This window comes from Bubalus kerabau, chromosome 9 (genome assembly GCF_029407905.1).
Source record: "Bubalus kerabau isolate K-KA32 ecotype Philippines breed swamp buffalo chromosome 9, PCC_UOA_SB_1v2, whole genome shotgun sequence".
In the NCBI taxonomy this organism is placed as follows: domain Eukaryota; kingdom Metazoa; phylum Chordata; class Mammalia; order Artiodactyla; family Bovidae; genus Bubalus; species Bubalus kerabau.
In genome coordinates, this window is record NC_073632.1 from 35,913,336 (window position 1) to 35,936,516 (window position 23,181).

The window sequence follows — 23,181 nt, forward strand, 5'->3', positions numbered from 1 at the left end:
CTTTAATCAGTTTTTTCAGTACATTGACTTTGTCTGAACTGTATTTCTTGGATGTATAAACAGGTAAACATAATTTTACTGCTCCACCAGCAGCAGTAAAATCTCAGTAGTTCATCGGAAACAGTACCAAAGTGATACTTTTTTTTTTTTTGGTTACTTGTGATTTGGGATGACTTCATTTAATATTTAAGCAAATCTCAAGCATGACTACACTGTCCTTTGAGCTGATTAAATGATATTAAGCATGAATTTAAAGGAGCATCTAGTTGACATTTTCAAGATGCCAAGTGGTTCCAGCAGTAACCTGGAATGTAAGTCGATTAATCATAATCCTGTCAAGCAGAACTCTTCACAGAGCTTGTTTATCAAAGCAACATGTAAAAGAATAAGGTGGGAAACAGTATGTAAAAACTAGTAAGAAGAGGGGCAAGGGATTATTTTTATTTCTCTAATTCTTTAAGAGCAGACTTATAATAGTAGGTTTCTGTTGAATTATAGAGAAATGAGAAGTATTGAAAAAGCTTTAAAATAGTCTGTTTAGAAGAAATCTTTGTCATTGAATGAGTTACAAGATGCCTTTTAGTGCAGAAGCAGCATTTCCATTGGAACTTTTATTTAAACCTTATCTCTGCTTTGCAGCTGTACCTGGAAAGAAGGAAGAGAAAACAACCAAGACAGTGGAGCAAGGTAAAAAAAAATGAAGGAGGTTGACATTATCTTCTTTAGAAAGACAACAACATGAGGAGGAAAGCACTGGATTCAGACAGGCGGACGACAATAACCTTTAAATCTATTGCTCTCTATCACTGTCCTTGCGTGTTTCTCTCTGCCAGGGAGAATGTGAGGTGGCAATCTGGGTTTTTGTTCTTTTGTATAACTAAACTCTGAGTGTAAGTTCAGAACAGGAAAGCTCCACAAACTGCTTAATTACATCAATAAAAATGCTGAAGATTGTTGGGAATAAGGAAAATTTTCAGGCCAATTGGTAGACATTTTTTCCTGTGTGATTTGTGGTTTTAACACCACTTGGCTGATTGTAGTTCAAAGAACAGAGATGAAACAATTCTGTTTATGCAAGAACAATTTCTACTGCTTGAAAAATAATATATTAAAACAAAGTGAAAAACCAGCAATACAAGTAAATTACTTGCGTCTGTATTACGACGTCAGCAATTGATTCTCCCAATAAGTCTAAAATTTCAGTGTTATAAATCACAATGCTATAAATAATGCATTTTCTTTTTACTTATACAGCTATATAATAAATATATCACTCTAGAATATGCTTGAGGAAAATACTACAGCATAGTAGAGTAAAAGCATTTGAGGTGATGTTGTACCTTCTGTTAGAGCTCACATTGCTAATAATTTTAATTGTTGTTCCCTCAATCCTTTGGCTTTTAATACATTATAATATTATAATATTTACTATTAATTATAATCGGTAGATGAGATTAAAACTAGCATCATTTTGTCAAGAATAAAATGAAAATAATTTCTCCTCTTAGAGACAAATTCCTAATATCAGAAATTTATGTATTTTTACACAAATATATTAAGAAAATCATTCAAACCCTCACACTTCAGATAAGTAAACTAAGTTAAGGATTGACTAATTTAAAAAATTAGTCAAGGATTGATTTCCTTGGGCTTTTCAAGATAAAAATCACATTAAATCACATTGAAAAAGTTTTCAAATTTGGTTTCTGCAGACTACCTGGACTTTTAGAGTTCGGTTGAATGTTTCTGTCAGCCTCTTTTTGAGGTGGATACATTAGTCTCTGAAATATAAAGTTGAGGTGTAGGAGCATGGATCCCATTCTCAACTTGTTGACTTTGACAAGATTCTGAGCCTAAATTTCTTCTCTAAAAAACAGGGTTTATTATACTTGACCTGCCTGTCTGACAAGATGTGATATTCAAAATACATGTGAAAGGATATGAAAAAATGTAAACTCCTAGTTAAGTATTTAGGATTTAGGAGGCCTTTTCTCTTATGAAATCCGCTTCAGTATAAGTGAGAATCAAATCACTTTGCTTTCATTAAGCTTCATAATTTTTCTCCTCGCTAGTATAAAGGTATGGGCTGCTCATCTTATGGCATTTGCAAATTGCTTTTATAACCACAGCAAATTAAGAGAAACTGACTGGAATATAAAATGCCCACACTAATAATAATACCTAACATATAACTGATTTAAACACAGATTGTTTTATTTCTTTTTACCTTCATGTTGGTGTCAGTTTCATTAATTATATAATGTTGCCTCAGAAAGTTCAGAGAATGGAAATGGCTTTTAGAGATATGAATTTACTCCTTCAGATGATTTTATAATTCATTCTTTTACTAAATACATTTTATTTTATAAACACTTACACTCTTGGCTTATATAAAAATGAGTCTTTCAATGACTTTTTAATATTGATTTAGTAAATCATTTCAGTTTTAAATATTATAAAGCAATGGCTTCATATTTTTTAACTATACAGATCATAAAAAATAGAGTATTTGGATAACTTGAATGTTTTTGTGATGGTATATTTATGACAAATAATTTATATGAAAAATATATTTTGTGATTTTAATAAATTAAGAAATTTATGTGAGAATAAATCACTTACATTCTACAGGTTTCATCATAATATTCTAATATTTATTCCTGAGATGATGTTTGACTATTGTGTAATTCTCTTCTTTATATAGACTTTAGTTATATTTAGAAGTATAAGTAATCTGAAACTAGTTCATAATGCATTGAAGTACAATTAAATGGTTTATAAAGAGTTATTTTCATTAATTTAGATTTGAACTTACAAACTCTACTAGGGACAAACTTTTACTCATGATTCTTAATAGGTTTCAAATACATTTTTTGATCTATGTAAAATTGTGTATATTGAACCTCTGGACCTATTCTGCATTATGATTGTTAGGGAAGCATTGATTAAACTTTATGCTATGGAAAATTCATATAGTGATAGGTGAAAAAATTTTACGTTAATGTAATTCAGTAAACTGAACCTCATATTATGTAAGAATTAGAAATTTAATTAATTTAACTTTTGCAAAAGTCTAAAAGTATACCTCTAATTTTATCTGTAGTTCATTGAGGGATCATGTGGTTTTCAGTTGTTCTTCTCATAAAGATTGTACTTGGCTAGACCAGAATTTTGAGTGTTAAGAAAATCTTTATAAATTTCCCCACTTTAAAGATACACACATACACACACACCACAAACACCATTAGCAATTTCTCTTTGTTTAGAAAGCAGTTACCTAGAAGCATCAGGAGACACAAATATTTTCCATAGTACATGTTGCTGTCCTTATAGTGAGAGCCAAGGAATGCCAAAGATAGAACATCACAACACACTCTACTGTATGAGGATTTGTTTTTATATTTATTGTATATTATATCTGGAAAGAATACATCACATTTCATTGGTGATTTAGTCACTAAGTCATGTCCGACTCTTTGTGACCCCATGGATTGTAGTCGGTCTGGCTCTTTTATCCATGGGATTTTCCAGGCAAGAATACAGGTGTGGGTTGCCACTTTCTACCCCAGCAGAACTTCCTGACCCAGGGATTGAACCTGCAGCTCCTGCATCTCCTGCATTGGAGGCGGATTCTTTACCACTGAGCCACCAGGGAAACCACTTCAGTATAATTTCATTTTATTAAGCTTGGTTTATTTCATTTTATTAAGCTTGGTTAATTCACATTTCATTAAGCTTGGTTTATTTATTGTTTGATATTTAATTTATCATATTTAGTGTACTTTTTTCTCCTTGGTATTACTTTTCAAAATTGACCTGTCCCCCTAACTCCAATTTCCCTCTCTCTTTTTTAATCTTGCTCTCTCTCAGAAGAAAATCTTTGGTAATATTTGCTTGTTACTAGGCAGAAGATCAAAGCAGGCACTCTCAGGAAGCATTCAGTGATGTCTTACTTACCAGGGCACGGCAGGAGACCAGTCAGGACAATTAACTTTAATGATCTGAGTTGTAGATTGGAGTCCCAGCATCTCCTTGTTTCTAATTTTCTTCCTTCTAAGTGATTTCAATCTAACAGTGAGTGAAAAGGTGAAGAAAATAGTAATAAATCAAATCACTCACATATCATCTTTCTTTTTCTTTCATTCATACCTGTGCATGATATCACTTAAAGCTTTCTTTAAGAATTTGTTCTAAGGGACTCTAACAGTGCTGGCATGTAGGAAGTATTCAATAAATACTTGTGGGTTGAATAAAACATAGAGGAATTCCTGAAGAAAGGAATATTAGGTGATGCAGATTTCAATAATCTGTGTCTCTTAATACTGTGCAATTATGATATTTTAGTAAATCATGTGTGATTTCTGGAGCGAAAGTTGCCAAATATCTCAGAAACCAAAATATAACTGATTAAATTATCCAACTACCCTCATTTTAAAGTAAAAACTCTAGGTGAAATTAATAATTACATCTTCTGCTGCTGCTGTGCTATGCTGTCATGTCTGACTATTTGCAGTCCCGTGGACTGTAGCCCACCAGGCTCCTCTGTCCATGGAATTATCCAGGTAAGAATACTGGAGTGGGGTGCCATTCCTCTCTCCAGGGGATCTTCCTGACCCAGGGATCGAGCCCTCTGCTCTTGGATTACCTGCATTGGTAGGGAGATTCTTAACAACTAGCACCTCCTGGGAAGCCCAACTAAATATTAATTGATCATTAATTACATCATTATTATGATTTTTGTAGAAGGTATTCTTACGTAACAAAACTGCTTGTGGTGAACCATCATATGGATAAAAATTTTTAATAAATTACATTTTAGCAATTGTACCTTCTATATTGTGAATTTTTTAAAAACTTAAAGTGAAAGAGAAAATTTAGTAATTGCCCAGTGAGGTCAATGCATAAGTGTAAACATAGCAACATTAGGCCTTATCCTTATTTTTCGTGGTTTTACATTTATAGAGCTGAATTAGCTGATCTTACCCTCCTTTGAATTATAAAAAAAACTTATATTCACTGAAGTTTTCAAGTAGTATATCCCTTGTATCGGAATATGAAATCTCTAGGAGAAGGCTGGTCTAGAAAGACTTATTTCTAAGATTCTAAGTCTCAAATGTTAAGGGAAAACATACTTTATAGACTTGGAAAATTTAGTACCCCAAAATTAAGCTGAAAATGTCATTACAGAAATATTCAGTATAGTTTTCCATCCTCTTAACAATTAAAAATCACTTCAAAATCTACTTAAGTACAAACATGACAAAAATATTCATGAAAAATGATTAAATAGAATTTAAGTGCCTATTAACCACCAAGAATAAATTTGAACACAGTAATTTTATTAAGGGTAAAATTAGAGAATGTGGATCATAAATACATCAAATGCAGTTCATTTCCTGTAATAAAAATTGTATTTTGCTTAAAATGAAATATTTCTAAATTTGTAAGTATAGTGATTTGTGTCCACTTGAGTTTTTGTCTTTCTTTGGCTTTTTTGCTGTTTTGTAAACAGTGGTATCCCACATCATTGTATTAGTGTTTTAAACTGTCGCAGAAGCAAGTGAAACCCAATTGCTATTTACATGCTTTGTGTATTTGTCACTGTCCTCAGACACTTTTCAGATTCTCTTCTATTCTTTGTAAATGAACTGGTCTATTTAGAACCTGTGATATGTATTTGTTGTAGATTGATCTCATACTTTCAAGTGAATGTTAATAATATCTAACAGTAGTGATTTCTCTGAGAGAAACTTATTTAAATAATAAATGTTTATAATTCATGATGTGTCAACATTACAAAAAAAAGAAACAATTTTACATTTAAGATCAATGGAGTAAAACTGAAAGTGTAGTTGAAACATATTGTATTTAATTATTTGCTTAATGTGTGTTATAAAATAACCTATTTTCACATGTGGACTAAGTCATGCTGTTGACCCTCAATAAATGTTAAATGATAATAATAACACTATTGATTCCTGTGAATTTCAAACTTTTGACATTAGTTTGTGCTTTGGTTGTTTAATATTTATTGAGCGCCCACAACAGACTAGGCGCTGGGAATGGGTGTGAGGAGTATGGAGTGGGCTTCGGAGAAAAGATGGTCTATACACAGAGCTCATGAATCATCTGTAAAAGTGAGCGTACTCTGCTTGCTTACATATTTTGTATATTTTCAACAGAATTTTTTGCAATTTTCCACTATCTCATTTGCTCACATATTTCACCATTTCTTACGCTTGTTTTAATACTTTTAGAATGTTCTCACAGTTGTTTGACCTCATGAATGGCAATTTCTTTCTCATCCCTTCTCTTTCACCATTTTTGTTGTTTAGTTGCTAAGTCATGTCTGACTCCTTGCCGCCACCTCCCCCACCCCACCCCCGCCCCATGGACTGTGGCCCACCAGGCTCCTCTGTCCATGGAATTTTCCTAGGCAAGAATACTGAAGTGGGTTACCATTTCCTACTCCAGGGAATCTTCCCAACCCTGGCACTGAACCCATGTCTCCTACTTTGGCAGGCAGATTCTTTACCACTGAGCCACCAGGGAACCTTAGGATATTCTATAGTCAAGTTTAAGTCACACAGAGAGATATAGTGTAATGTCCACATTCCAGTTTTCATTTTGCATAATTCTGCTTTTTGGCTGTGAAAATGAACCATTCCTCTGCCTAATGTGACCTAGGTGCCTATCTTTTTCATTCCTTTGCTTAAAGACTGTGGGCATTTCATGGAGAAGCACACTAAAACTGTAAGATTATCCCAAGAATCTCTCCATGTACTTTATTACTAGGATCACCACTTTTACCACCAGCTTACCTTTCTAACTCTGGACTCAGAGGAATTAGCTGTTAGATAAGCCAAATTAAGTCACCTGACATTACCAGAACAGACAGTGTATCCAGGGATAATGTGTCCCACTCTGTCTATGGTGGCTTCCCTGGTGGCTCAGACGGTAAAGCATCTACTCACAATGCAGGAGACCAGGGTTCGACCCTTGGGTCTGGAAGACTCTGTCTATACTTTACCCCTTCCATGATTCATCAGAGTACTTTCCTAATGGAAACTGTATCCATCTTTTAGGCTCCTAAAAACAACAACAAACTTTTTACATCAAGCATATACTCTTGCTACATCTATCTTTTAATTATGGAACTTTGTCTTGATTTAAGGTCCAACAATCTTTATGTAAACTAATAGAATGTAGTTATATACCATTTCTAAAGCCCAGTCAAATCAAAGTGAAATATGAAGAAAAGTTATCATATGCTTTCTGAATTTAATGACAATGCACTTCAGATTTCTTTTGGCAATACTTAATGTAATTTAATAATTTTAAAGCAATTTAAAGTGCATATTTTTGATCATCATTTACATCTTAATATTAAGTTTATGGTTCTTTAGAAATCCCTAAACCTATAAAAGACCATTCTCATCCTCTTTACAATAAAAATTCTCTTGCAAGTCTTATTTTTACTCACGGAGAATTTTGATCACTAGCCCCAGGATTTGGCCAGTAAAAACTATTTTTAATTATTTACTATAGATATTTGAAGATTACAGTTTTGTTCTCCAGAGAGAAAAATTGACTTTTGTTTGTTCCTTTGCTATTCTGCACTCAGTACAGTTCAGTTCAGTCGCTCAGTTGTGTCCAACTCTTTGCGACACCATGAATCACAGCATGCCAGGCCTCCCTGTCCATCACCAACTCCCAGAGTTCACTCAAACTCATGTCCATTGAGTTGGTGATGCCATCCAGCCATCTCATCCTCTGTCATCCCCTTCTCCTCCTGCCCCCAATCCCTCCCAGCATCAGGGTCTTTTCCAATGAGTCAACTCTTCGCATGAGATGGCCAAAGTATTGGAGTTTCAGCTTCAGCATCAGTCCTTCCAATGAACACCCAGGACTAATCTCCTTTAGGATGGACTGGTTGGATCTCCTTGCAGTCCAAGGGACTCTCAAGAGTCTTCTCCAACACCACAGTTCAAAAGCATCAATTCTTCAGTGCTCAGCTTTCTTCACAGTCCAACTCTCTCCACTAGAGTGTATAAAGAACTGAGGAAATGCTTTGTAGTGTTTACCTTATAACATACCACAAAAATACTTCCTTACAAGCTCAAGAATATTGAGCTTCTAATTTTGTCTCTCTTTTCTATTGATATTTGCTTTCACTCCTACTTTTATCCTGAAACAACCTATGGATTTGTTTTCTTTTTTCCCTTAGGGATTTTTAATAGAAAGTATATTATAAGCTGCTATGCTACAAACCTAAGTAGCCAAAACAGAGATTGTTTAAGAGGAATTTTTTTATCCCTTCTTTATTGAATTTTTTGTTTTATGTATAAATTCATTTTCTACCAAAAGCCTATTCAGGAAAAAAAAAAAGTAGGCATATACTATACACTAACTTGAATAAAACTACTTAAAATCAATGGCTATGTCATATCCTGTAATAAATTAATGGAGTTTAAGCTAAAAAATTAATTTAAGCTAAAATACTCTAAAAATCAAGTTGCAGATTTTATCTGAAATCATCTGCTCTGCATAAAAAATGCATTGTTACTTTCTTCTAATTGTAAAGTACACATTATAGATCAACTAATTTCAGGAATAAACATGAAAAATTTTCACCATTCTACATAAAATTTGGTTGCACTTAATTGACTATATTACTGTCCCAGTTTTTTTGTAGAATGATGGTATATTATATGTTAAAGAAAAGCAGTTTTTAAAACCTGAAAATTCAGTGCAGATACTCCTTTGGAATTATGAAATGGCAAAATATAACTCAAAATTTTTTCATCATTTTGACTTGCAAATTTGGAGTTTCATTTCATTTGATTTCATATCAGAAAGAGCTACTAGGTCAGGTAACTCATAAAAAAACATCTACAATCTCATTAAAAGTCTTGGCAATAAAAATCATGGTCAACAATTCTTAGCTTGGAGTTAACACTTGTATTGTTGGTCCTTGAAAAGAAATAGCTGTTAAAACCTAGTAATGATTATAAATACTAATTTGCCTTAATAATAGAGTATACAGTTATCTCAGAATAAAACTTAAGGCTTGGTCTATCCCTTATAAAACACCAAAAAAAATTATTCTGTGACATTAGGCTGGTTACTTGCTTGAAAGCCTCCTTTACAAGCTGAGATTATTTTACTAAGTATTCTGTACAGACTTTTCCAGTCTTAATATTGTCTAAATCTCATTTGTAAGAAATGTCTCCCATGCATGAAACATTTCCACTTTGTCCCAAATGCTGAAGAATAAACTTATTTTTCTGATTGCAAGTACAATCTGTGCAAATATACAAACAGGAAAATCAGATTCAGATTCTAACATGAAAATACTTCTGAATATCATATGAATCTACTAAATAGAATCCTAATATTTGAAGTATTTACTTCACTTGAATTTCAAAATGTACACATAAGTTTTACTTAGGTTTCAAAAACTACATCTCTGGAGCAAAGCATGCCATTGACTGTCCAGTGAAATGACATGAAGATTCCCTAAATATTAATTTAACCATAAGAATCAGTGATAATGATTCAGAGGGTGCAGAAATTCTGCCCATAACACACTCACACGAAAGAATCTATAAAAAATGAAACAGAAGAAGATATTGTCTCAAGAGAGAAGAGAATGTGGGTAGCACAACTGTCAGTGAATTGTGGTTTCACTATTGGTTTGGACTATTTCCAAACAAAATAAAAATGACTTTCTAAGTATTGTCAGTCAGTTCAGTACGTATCATATTCTCCTATGAGCAAAACTTTATTTGCATTGATACAATAACAGAAAAAAATTTTTCGACTTAAGATTTTTAAAGACTCGTCATCACTCAGTTCAGTTCAGTTCAGTCACTCAGTATTGTCCGACTCTTTGTGACCCCATGAACCACAGCATGCCAGGCTTCCCTGTCCATCACCAACTCCAAAAGTTTACCCAAACTCATGTCCATTGAGTTGGTGATGCCATACAACCATCTCATCCTCTGTGGTCCCCTTCTCCTCCTGCCCTCAATCTTTCCCAGTATCAGGGTCTTTTCAAATGAGTCAGCTCTTTGCATGAGGTGGCCAAAATACTGGAGTTTCAGCTTCAGCATCAGTCCTTCCAATGAACACTCAGGACTGATCTCCTTTAGGATGGACTGGTTGGATCTCCTTGCAGTCCATGGGACTTTCAAGAGTTTTCTCCAACACTACAGTTCAAAAGCATCAATTCTTCAGTGCTCAGCTTTCCTTATAGACCAACTCTCACATCCATACATCCTCATCACTGGAAGGATATAAATTCAAATTCTCTAGCAAGGTACTGAAGATTTCCTTACCACCAACCCTCAGTGTGACTTCTAGCCTTTGCTTATATGCTTCTCACTTATTTTGTACACCCACCAATCATGCCACCTGAATTTTCACACTACATTGTTTTCTTATGTTGTTCCTTGTATTGGAAATGTCTTTCCAACTCTTCTTTGATAACAGATTTTATATGCAATTTCATAGTTGACCATAGATGCCAGTACTTCTGTGAAGTCTTTTCTTATTGCATCAGGTAGAGTTTGTCAGTCCTGCTGTAAGCTCGGAACTCTGTGTATGTGTATGTCTCCATCACTCTCTTAATCTGTCTATATGAAGTTCTTCCAGCATGGACTGAACTCCAGGCAACCATCTTGTTTTCCCAGTTCAGAATCCAAAAGAGACACTGAATAAATATTCATTGAACTAGATCAAGTTTACCTTTTTAAAATACCAAAATGAATTCTGTTGTTCCAAAGTGAAGAAATTTATACTTGGGTTTCTTGTTCTGCAGAGTTTCTTGTTGTTTTTTACTCCAACCAAAGCCTTTTTGAGAGTCTAAGACCTCAAATTTCTTTTACATGCACACATACAATACAAAGTTTAAAGTACTATTAAAGATTTTTTTAATTTCTTTTCTTTTTTTATTTTATTTTTTAACTTTACAATATTGTATTGGTTTTGCCATATATCAAAATAGAAGTTGAAAACATTACCAAGTCAAATTAACAGTGCATAAAAAGAATTATACACCATGACCAAGTGGGATTCATTCTAGGTAAGCAAAACTGGTTTAACATTTGAAGATAGATTGATATAATTCATCACATCAATAAGATAAACAAGAAAGAAACTCAATAGATAAGAAAATCACTTGACAAAATCCAACAGCTATTTATGGAAAATCTCTCAGCACACTAGAAATAAAGAGAAACTTCCTCAATTTGATAAAGAATATCTACAATTAAACCTACTCATAACTTCATATTTAATGTTGAGTCACCAAAAGCTTACCCACTAAGATAAAGAAACAAGGCAAGGATATCCCCTCAGCACACTTGTTCGACATTGTACTGGAAGTATTAGTTAAAAGGAAGAAAAGACATACCCATTGGAAAGAAAGAAAGAAAACTGTCTTTGTACATGATATGGTCATCTATTTAGAAAATTATAAAGAATCAAGAAAAACCTCCTAAAACTAATCAGTGATTATAGCAAGGTTGCAGGACACAAAGTTAATATGTAAAAGTAAGCTGCTCTATGTTCCAGCAATGATAATTGGAATGAATAAAATAAAAAATGCAAGACTATTTACATTAGCACCAAAAAGGAAAGACTTAAATATAAATCTAAGACATAATCTATTCTATGTTCATGAGTAGGCAGCCTTCAAATTGTTAGCATGTCAGTTCTTCCCAACTTTATCTACAGATTCTATGCAATCATGATAAAATCTCAGTGGTATTGACAAACTGATATTATGAATATCAACAAACTGATCCTAAAGTTTATACAGAAAAAAAAAAGACCCAGAATAGCCAAGATAACATCAAAGGAGAAGAACAAAATCTTAGGACTACTGGACTTCAAGACTTGTTATAAAGCTACAGTAATCAACAGTGTGATGTTGGTAAAAGAATCAACAAACAGATTGATGGAACAAAATAGAGAACCCAGAAATAGACTCACAAAAAATACAGTCAGCTGGTCTTTGACAAAGAAGCAAAAATGGAAAACCTCAGAAAATAGACTTACAAAAAATACAGTCAACTGGTCTTTGACAAAGAAGCAAAAACAATTCAATGGAGAAAGGATAGTCTTCTCAGCAAGCCATACTAGAATAAGTGAACATTCACAAGCAAAAAGAAAAAGAAAGAATCTAGGTAAGAATTCTACATCCTTATCAAAATATTAGCTCAAAGCAGATCATAGACCTAAATGTAAAACATAAAACTATAAACTCCTAGAAGATAACATAAGAGAGAATCTAGGTTATCTTGGGTTTGGAGATTACTTTTTAGATACAACACAAAAGACACAACCCATAAATGAAAAGTTGATATGTTGGACATTATTAAAATTAAATATGCTCTGCAAAGCATACTGTCAAGAATATTTAAAGAATAAAACACAGAATAAGAGGAAATATTTGTGAAATACATATCTGGTGAAGGACTGTTATCCAAAATACACAAAAACCTCTTAAAACTCAACAACAAGAAAATGAGCAACCCATTCTAAAAACTGGGAAAGGGTCTGAATAGATACCTCATCAGAGAAGATATACAGATGGAAAATCAACATATGAAAAGATGCTCAATATCACACATCATTCAGTTCAGTTCACTTTAGTTGCTCAGTCGTGCCCAACTCTTTGTGACCCCATGAATCGTAGCACGGCAGGCCTCTCTGTCCATCACCAACTCATTAGAAAATTGCAAATTAAAACAATGAGATACCACTATATACCTATTAGAATGGCTAAAATCCAAAACATTGAAACATCAAATATTGGAGAGAATGTGGAGCAGCAGGAGCTCTCATGCTTTGCTGGAGGAAATGCAAAATGGTACCGACACTTTGGAAATCAGTTTGGTGTTTTTTTACAACTAAATATACTCCTATCACATAATCCAGCAGTCATGCTCTTGGTGTTTACCCAAATAAGTTGAAAACATATGTACAGAAATATTCCAGCTTTAGCCTGGCTGCAAGCTAGGAACCAACAAATGTATTTTTCAATAGGTGAGTGGATAAATAAATTCTGTTATGTCCATACAAACGAATTTTCTCCAATGTTAAAAATGTGTGTGCTATCAGGCCATTGAGGGACATTAAATTCTATTTCTAAGTGAAATAAGCCAATCTGAAAAGTCTGCAGATTATATAACTCCAAAATGACTTTCTGGAAAAGGCAAAACTATGGAGATAGTAAAAAGTTCAGTGGTCAGGGATTTTTAGGCAGTGAAGCTATTTTATATTATACAATTATGGTATATGTATGGTATACATTTTTCAAAATCCATATAATTAACAAAACCAAGAATGAACCCTAATGTAAGCTGTGGACTTTGGTTGATCATAATGTATCAATATTGATAATTATGTATCAATGGTAACAACTGTATAGCATTAGTTAGGGATTTGATGATGGAAAAGGTCATTTATATTAGGGGAGGATATATGTGGGAACTCTCTGAACTTTTATTGAATTTATTGTAAACATTAATCTGCTCTAAAAATTATTATAGTTCATTAAATTAAAAAATTGTATGGAGGAACTTCCCTGGTGACCCAGTGTTGAGGGTCTGCCTGCCAATGCAGGACGTGGGCTCAGTCCCTCATCTGGGAACTAAGATTCCACATGCCACGGGTCAGCTGGGCCCATTCTCCACAGTTACTGAGCCTGCACGCCTAGAGCTTGTGCTCTACAACGAAAGAAGCCACCACAGGAAGAAGCCTGTGCTCTGCAACCAGGGAGGAGCCCAACACATGGCAAACAAAGAGAGCTGCATATAGCAATGAAGAAGAGGCTGTCGCAATGAAGACCCAGCACAGCCAAAACTTAAATAAATCAAAGACCAGGAATGGTATTAAAAAAATGTGTGGAAATCTCAAAGAATGTATCCACCAAGTGAATTTCATAGCACTATATTTTTATATTTCATACTGAATAGCAGAAGGATTTATTTCAAAATCCTATTCATTGTTATATTAGTAAGTTTAAGTTAATATTTTTCTTATAGTCAATTATATTTCTTCAAATTATATATATATATATATATCTCCTCATGAAACAAGTTTCATATTTGAACACAGTCAACAAGGAGACATTTCTCAGATCACACATAAATGTGTTTGTAGAAAATTTCTAATTGAAAGAAGTTCAAAGACAATGTGGAATATATACAATATTATAATTGTCATAGAAAGTATAAAAATATGTTACATTTAAAATGAAGAGATGATTAGTAATTTTTGCAACAAATTAATTGAAATTAAGTATATAAATAAATATAAATATATAAATATAGGTGTGTGAGGTTATTAAACACTGGAAATTCACCATTTGAAATTTCTTAGGTTAAAAAAAGCAAATTGCTACATGAAATAGAGTTGAAATATATATAATTTTTTATTTTTGTCCATGAATATTGTCAAGTACTAGTGATTTCATTTTACTTTGATAACTTAGCCAACTTGGGATGGCAAAGCTGGGAAATAACTAACCATGAAAGGTGATTATATGATTATTAGGCTTTGTGTAAAGATTCAAGAGTAAATTTTCTGATAAAATGTGGTCACCATAAATTTGGCTAATTTAGTAAACAAATAGTTACTGACTTCCTATCATGTGCCGAATGATATGATCTCTGCTTTCAGATCAGATCAGTCGCTCAGTCGTGTCCAACTCTTTGTGACCCCATGAATCGCAGCACGCCAGGCCTCCCTGTCCATCACCAACTCCTGGAGTTCACTGAGACTCACGTCCAAGTCAGTGATGCCATCCAGCCATCTCATCCTCTGTCGTCCCCTTCTCCTCCTGCCCCCAATCCCTCCCAGCATCAGGGTCTTTTCCAATGAATCAACTCTCCGCATGAGGTGGCCAAAGTACTGGAGTTTCAGCTTTAGTATCATTCCTTCCAAAGAAATCCCAGGGCTGATCTCCTTCAGAATAGACTGGTTGGATCTCCTTGCAGTCCAAGGGACTCTCAAGAGTCTTCTCCAACACCACAGTTCAAAAGCATCAATTCTTTGGCACTCAGCCTTCTTCACAGTCCAACTCTCACATCCATACATGACCACAGGAAAAACCATAGCCTTGACTAGACGGACCTTTGTTGGCAAAGTAATGTCTCTGCTTTTCAATATGCTATCTAGGTTGGTCATAACTTTCCTTCCAAGGAGTAAGCGTCTTTTAATTTCATGGCTGCAGTCACCAGGTCTCTGCTTTAGGAAAAGAATTTTGAAAGCTCCGACAGACTGGCAGTTATGAAGAACATTGCTGTGAGGTGGTGGTGCAAGTATGCTCACTCTTCACTTCTAGGAGCCGTCTGTGCTGCTATCAAATTTATGTTCCACTGTGCTCCCAGCACTCACTGTAGTAGTTTAGCTGTCATTTTTATTCTGATGGTCTGGGTTCAAATTTCCCACTGCCATTTAGTAGTTGTGATATTGGACAAGTTATTTACCTCTCTTAGATCCTACTATCATATCTATAAAATCTAGATAATGTCTACCTCCCTGGAATGGGTGAGAAGTGAGAGATCTGTCTCAGTTAACTCTGGCTGCTATCACAAAATATTTTAGACTGGGTGGTTTAAACAGCAGAAATTTATTTCTCACATTTCTGGAGGCTAGGATGTCCAAGGTCAGGTGCCAGCCAATTTGGGTCCTGATAAAGTGGCTCTTCCTGGTTTGCAAACAAACATCTTACTATATCCTGATATAGTGCAGAAAGAGAAAGAGAGGGGGAGAGAGAGAGATTGAAGAGAGAGGTCATCTTTTTCATGTCTCTTCTTATAAGAAAGGGCACTAATCCTTTTCATGAGGGCTGCACTCTCATGACATAATCACCTCCCAAAGGCCCCACCTCCAAATGCTGTTGCATCAAGTATTAGGCCTCAGCATATCAATTTCAGGATGAAACAAACATTCCCATCATAGCAATATTTTATGTAAAAATGTCTAACCATAGGAAACAATACTTCATCATCATATGTGAATACACAAATGACCAAGACCTAACTTTGTCTGCCCTTAAGGAAATTAATCTTTTAACAAAGATTTTCTTCTTGAAAGAATCATGAGAAATTTGACATCTTAAGTTGAACATGATTACATGAGAAAAATTCATGGCTAATAAAGTTTTATTTGAAAAACAAATTCTTTAGTGCTCAGACATTTATATTCCTAAGGTGTCCCAGTTTACTTCAGCTCCCAAAATATAAAGGAATGCTTATTTTATTTTTTCAATAATTGCATATTACTATTCTTCCTAAAAGAGCTGATCATAAAGTAAAATGTACCCCACTGAAGTACACTGCAGAATTCTGATTAGTATTCTCTTAGACCCAAGCTACACAGCCTAAAAGCATCATTATTGTAAAGCTGGATCAGAATTCAGTCAAAGGAAAATAGTTGTTCGATGACTTCAGGAAGTCCCTCAGCTAAGGTAATTTGAAGAACTATATTACTATAGGAAAGAGTTTGTCAAAAGTACTAGAATACTTAGTCCATTTGACAAGACTTCTGTCGCCATGGTGATCGCAAGCTACACATTAAATAAGTTCTATATCTGTTGTTTTGAATTCCTACGCCATGCTTCATGTGACAGTTTTAACATGGTGACACAGCCTAGCTTGCCTAGAACCAGACAATGCTTGAGTAATTGAAGGAAGCTCTTTAGAGATGCATATACAGAATTACTGTTTAGTCGTTCAGTCGTGTCTGACTCTTTGTGACTCCATGGACTGTAGCACACCAGGCTCCACTGTCCATGGGATTCTCCAGGCAAGAATACTGGAGTGGGTTGCCCTTTCCTCCTCCAGAGGATCTTCCTGACCCAGGGATCCAACCCTTGTCTCTGTGTCTCTTGCATTGACAGGCAGATTCTTTACCACTGAGTCCCCTAGGAAGCTAGCCTATAGAATAAGGTAAATAATTAAATGTATCATTAAGACAAAAACAAAATTAAAAATGGCTTCCTAATCAAGTTATACTTACTTAAAAGTTAATGAACAATGTCCCGAGTAAAATTAAATACTGACAACGTCTTTTCAGGAACATTCAAAGTTAGTATTGCATAAAACATCAAAATATATTTTTCCTCATGGGAATTATAAGCATAGAATGCTAAACCATTTAGACAACTTGAAAATTCTTTTCTCTGTATTTATTTATAAAATATATTTTAGAGTTTGAAAAGGATATAAAATGTTGTAAAATACTTTTTCTAAAATATCCCTGATTGTCACTTTTATGTCCAGATGAACAAAAAACAATGACAGATGCATGTAGGGCATTGCATATTAAATATTTAAAAATCATACAATTGATCACAATTGAATCACTGTAGAAACAAGGTAAGATCACCTTAGGAACCAATAGAAATGTTATGCAACATAACATTTTTAACATAATTTTTGGTGTGATGTACATTAATAGTCATGATCTGAGGAATTACGTATCATTGAACATAAGGATAGAGTGCTCCAGATGGTTCTTTAAAATCATTCTTTCCATCAGAAGGAAAAAAAAAAAAAAAAGTATACTTTATCTTATTCATGATGCTCATGAAACAATATCTCAAATCAGCAGGCAAATTATATATTTTCAAAAGAAGGAAGAAACACAATTTTTGAAGTGATATTATTGAGCCCTTTAGTAGTACTAGCTGGGAAAGAAAGGTTAATAATTTTGAATTTTATTCCTCACATAGCCAGGAAGTCTGAACTGCCTGACAGTTCTGTTAGGATCTTTTACACCTTCAAATTTTAGTTTCTTTTTTGGATTTTAGCTACACTTGACATTGACATCAAGCCACAACACTTCTACATAAACATTTTTGTTAATATCCTAATGTCACTAATAGAAAATTGGTATTGATCATTTGGAACAATGAATAATAACTAATAGCCTAATCAAAGGTGGTGCTAGTGGAAAAGAACCTGCCAGCCAATGCAGGAGATCTAAGAGACATAAGTTCAGTCTCTGAGTTGGGAAGATCCCCTGGAGAAGGAAATGGCAACCCACTCCAGTATTCTTGTCTGGAGAATCCCATGGACAGAGGTGTCTGGGTGCTACAGTCCATGGGGTCCCAAAAGACTGAAGTGACTGAGCATAAATGAAAGATATTATTAATTATTGCCATCTCGTTTATACACATTATTTGATGTTCAAAACAATTATGTGCTGAGGAGGAACTCTAGTGCTGATTTCTTTTGTTACATGATTGTCCATTATTTCCGTTTTTTGTTGTGCCTGTTTCACAGGCCTTTTAAAAAAAATCTTGCAGAGAGAAACAATATTGTTATATATACATTTTATCTTTTAGAGGATAATGTTAAAAGAAAAAGTGGATGCTATTTTCTATTTATTTGTCTTGATTAGATATATTCAGGTACCTAAATTAAAAAGAAAAATCCCTGAATTTTTTTAATTGAATATTTTTCTCTTTAAATTAATAGTTTTTATCTAGTAAATTATAATATTTAAAATTTAGCTTGCTATTTATAGCTATTTTGATCACACTTTTTGTGTGGTATTCATTTTTAAACATCTGGCAATAGTATAACTGGTAAAATTAAGTTTCCTTGGAAGCAAAGTTATGACCAACCTAGATAGCATATTAAAAAGCAGAGACATTACTTTGCCAACAAAGGTCCGTCTAGTCAAGGCTATGGTTTTTACAGTAGTCATGTATGGATGTGAGAGTTGGACTGTGAAGAAGGCTGAGTGCCGAAGAATTGATGCTTTTGAACTGTGGTGTTGGAGAAGACTCTTGAGAGTCCCTTGGACTGCAAGGAGATCCAACCAGTCCATTCTAAAGGAGATCAGTCCTGGGTGTTCTTTGGAAGGACTAACGGTAAAGCTGAAACTCCAGTACTTTGGCCACCTCATGTGAAGAGTTGACTCATTGGAAAAGACTCTGATGCTGGGAGGGATTGAGGACAGGAGGAGAAGGGGACAACAGAGGATGAGATGGCTGGATGGCATCACCGACACGATGGACGTGAGTTTGAGTGAATTCTGGGAGTTGGTGATGGACAGGGAGGCCTGGCGTGCTGCAATTCATGGGGTCGCAAAGAGTCAGACATGGCTGAGTGACTGAACTGAACTGAAATAATAAGTTTATTATTATCAATATATGAATTGATGTCAATACAGGCCAATTATGTGAGATTGGATTTAAAACATGCAGGTAAAAAGTAACACAGGACATCACTTTTTCTTTTAATTGCATATGATTAAGAAAATGGTTTTAACTTTCTGGTTTATTTTGCACTTATATACCTAGTTTTTCACTAAATCAAGTTTATCTATGTGACAAAAGCAAATAAAATTTATTTAGAGCCTTTAAAAAAATTCGTTACTAATTGTATTGACAGTTTCCATTTATGAATGAGACTTTAAGCTGCTTTGCTTCTGCAACACTTGCATGAAATAGGCACTTCGTTTGTATTTCCAGCTGCTTGCAAGACATGTCTGTTACCGAGTCCAAGCTTGCTCTGCTCAACCACAACAAGCCAATAAATAGAAGAGATGAGGTGTTGAGGCAAAGAATACAACTTCATTAGTAAAGTCGGCTGACGGAGAAGATGCCAGACTAATGTCTCAAATTAACCTTTATCAGGATCTGGATGCCAGGTTCTTTTATAGAACAAATGTCGGGGGAGGTGCGGAAACAAAGTAAGAAGGCTATTAATCTTGCAAACATCTCCTAGAATGGCAAGCCTCAGGCAAGGGATGTGTTCATTTTTTCCTCCCTGCCATCCACAGGTGGACAGGGTCCTGAACAAAGGCATTTTTAATCAGGCAAAAGGACAGAATTCTCTGAAGCAGACCATTATGTATGTTTATAATAACAAAAGCAAAGAAAAGCAAGTGAAAAAAACAGTTCCAACATGGAGTCAAAATTGGCTTTTCCCTGCAACATGTCATTTTTGGGTATCTTGTTGACACATGAAATAAAATACACTCAAAACAAAGATAATGTCTTCCTCCAAAGAACTCTGTTCCCTATGTTCCATATCACAGTTGATGGTAGATTATCCTTCTATGAATCAAGAATTCCTGGAGTCCTTTTTTCACATGATCCTCAGCTTTTAAAAAATCTGACTTATGTCCTTCACCCTGATAAACTGTTTTTATTTCCTGACCAGTGAAATTCTAATCAACTGAAGAACCTAAACTCAAATGACATCTTTTCAGCAAAAACCTTCCCCAGTTTTAATAGTAGAACTAATCTTTTTTTCTGTTATCTATTTGGCTCTACTGGAGAACTTGTAATGTGCATGGTACAATATTTTTCTATTTATTAGCTGTTTCACATACTGTTTCTATGTACAGACCACTTCAAGACTTAGTGATATAAGACAGCTGATTTTACTTTCCTCATGATTTAGAGGATCAAGAAGTTCAGGAGGGATCAACTGAGCAGTTTTTCACTTGGATATCTCCTGTGATTGCTGTCAGTTATAAGCTTGGACTGTGGATATCTAAAGTAATTTGACTTTTGGATGTCCAGGACGGCCTGCTTAGCTGGCTGGCAGTTGATGCTAGCTCGTGGCTGGGAGCTCAGCTGGGGCTGTTGAACTAAATTGCTTGTATGTAGTCTTGCCAGCCTGGTGGTGTCGGCTGGAGTATTCACATGGAAGCCAGCTTCCCCCAGAGCTAGCGCCCCTAGAGAAGCAGAAGCAGATAGAAACCACATGGTTTATCCTGATTTAGCTTAGGAATTCACACAGCAACACTTCCACTCTATTCTGTTGATTACAAGTGACTCAGCCAGACTGACAGACTGTCCAACCCACGCCTCCCCATTCTCTCTTCTGTCCTAAAATGTCCCTTCAGCTCTGTTGCTCTTGGTCTAATTCCTTGCCATCTCTCAAGCTCTTATTCTGTGCCACCTGCGGAGCCTTTCCTGATTCTATCATTGAGCTACCAGAGCCAATATTTTTTTGTTTGAGTTCAAAGAGACATTTAGTTCAAATCTCATATTTCCCATTTATTAATGAGAGCTACATGACCTTGGGAACATGATTTAATCCCCTTATGTGAAAAGCAAGGGTAATAACTGAACCAAAATAACTTTTAGGGTTATGTGAACACTGTGTGACTAAGTAGTAGAGAGCATTCCCTGTGATACCTAGTGAGTAGACAATATTAGCTATTATTCTTATCATATCATCTTTCTCCGAAGCCCATAGAATTGTATTTGTATATTTTTCTATCTACCATAATCTGCCCCTTATAATAATTTGTGGGCTTATTTTCTATCTTACACATACTTAGTTCGATATGTTACAGGCAGTTTATCCCAGTAGAAACCTCTGTCTTGAATATCAATGCAGAGCCCCTAGGTTCTTTATGCCTCAGTAAACATAATGTAAAGAATTTGCCATTTTTCTCTGTTATTCCTTGTAACCTTTTCTCCTCATGATTCTTCTTGCAGAAATTAGAAAAGAAAAATCTGGGAAGACTTCTTCAGTTCTGAAAGATAAAGGTAATAGAGTCAATTTAACATAACACTAGAAACTTATTAACAAAAGTATCTTAATGTGTCCACAGTACGTCAGTCATCTCCTTGCAGATTTGTGGGTCAGAATTACATATGACACTCATATATTTGAAATTTTTTGTTTATTTACCTGTCCCTTAAATACTTGCTTTCTGTTCACCATGATCTAAAAGTACTTTTATTATAATTTCTGAAAGAAGGGAAAAACGATGAAAAAAAATTAAGAATGAAAGGGTAAAAGAAAAGTGTTAAAATGAAAGTAAAGGATATAAGAAGGACTTGCTTCCATGCCCTCTGGTTCTTTTCTTTCTATCCATTCATTAAATCTGTATTTACTGCATAATCTTTCCATACTTGCTAATCATTGGCGAAACAAAGATGGCAAAGCTAGGAATAGGGAGGAAGACTTGGGAATTGAAATTCTGAATTCTGCTATTTTCAGACTCCTAGTCATGTGCTGTCTGCTTCGTTGTTGTCAGGTTCCTGATTGCTATGGAAGAGCATAACATTCTTTTTTTAAATTTTCGACTTCAATCTCTTGAATGGATTGACTTTTCTCTCAATCCATCCAAATTCCAGGACTCTTTCTAAAAATAATGTCACATAAAACTTCAGGTCTTTTCTATTGAGGTCATAATCAAGTCTGAGGAATTAGAGACGGCTTTTCTGAAGAAGTTATATTAAATTCAAGTACGAAGGGAGAGGAGTTATCCAGACAAAGATGTGAGGATTATTTGTGAGAAGTACAGAAGCAGGGCATCTGCTCTTTGCCAGGCACATTGAATTCTACTTTATATATTTTGTTTCTGCAAATTGTGCTTTATATATACATTTCAGTAAGCAAGGAAGGAAGCTGAGGTATATGTAAATTTAAATTACTCAATGTCACACTATGGGTGGGAAGCAAAAGCAAGAATCAGAGTCAAGTCTGCTGGATTTAATACCCCTTTATTCTAACACAGATATTGTCTAATCCTTAAACAAAGGCTCTTTTTTTTTTTTAATATTCCTCAAAGCACCTTTGCTTTGAGTATAGAGCTCATTACCTATTCTTGAAAATCTATTTGACATAGACAAATGTCTATACAATGTGAAAAAATATACTCATAGTCCTTTTACTATTGGGTGACTCCCGTTAATTCCCACAGAAGAGCTCAGTCCATTTTTCACCAGTGATTACTTGTTCTCTGAGAGAGAGCGAGACTCCTCCTCACCTCCACTCTCATTTTATCTGGCAATTTACAAAAACAGTGTCCTTGTTTGTATGGAAACTAAAAGTATTATTGAAACACACTACCAGGAAAATCCATATATAGATGCAAAATCTAAACCTTCCTCCTTCCAATATAGTATGAAATAGACTTATTTTGTTGAGCATTTATGTCATGAGAATACTTAGACCGTATATTATTGTTTGCTATGAAAACAACTCAACAGAAATGTTGGGTCTTACCTCTAACACTATCTTTCAAGCAATGATGATTATAAAAAATTTCAATTATTACCTAAAGACTTCACTTCTGCTGCAGCCTAAACTACTTGGAAATGGTAGTTGTAAACATCTGTCCCGGAAAACATTACCTGGGACAATTTAAATCCACACTGATGGAGTAGCCTATGAAGTAGGCTCT

The 23,181-nt window shown here is 34.7% G+C and overlaps 1 protein-coding gene across 41 annotated transcripts in view; it reads left to right on the forward strand.

Moving 5' to 3' along the window:
* TRDN (triadin) overlaps window positions 1-23,181 on the forward strand; it is a 414,851-nt gene that overhangs the window by 303,127 nt on the left and 88,543 nt on the right. For all 41 annotated transcript variants that reach the window (XM_055535018.1, XM_055535007.1, XM_055535006.1 and 38 more), the window contains 2 exons: window positions 640-687; window positions 21,485-21,535. In XM_055535018.1, the coding sequence (XP_055390993.1) occupies window positions 640-687; window positions 21,485-21,535 (99 nt within the window). The remainder of the gene's footprint in view (window positions 1-639; window positions 688-21,484; window positions 21,536-23,181) is intronic.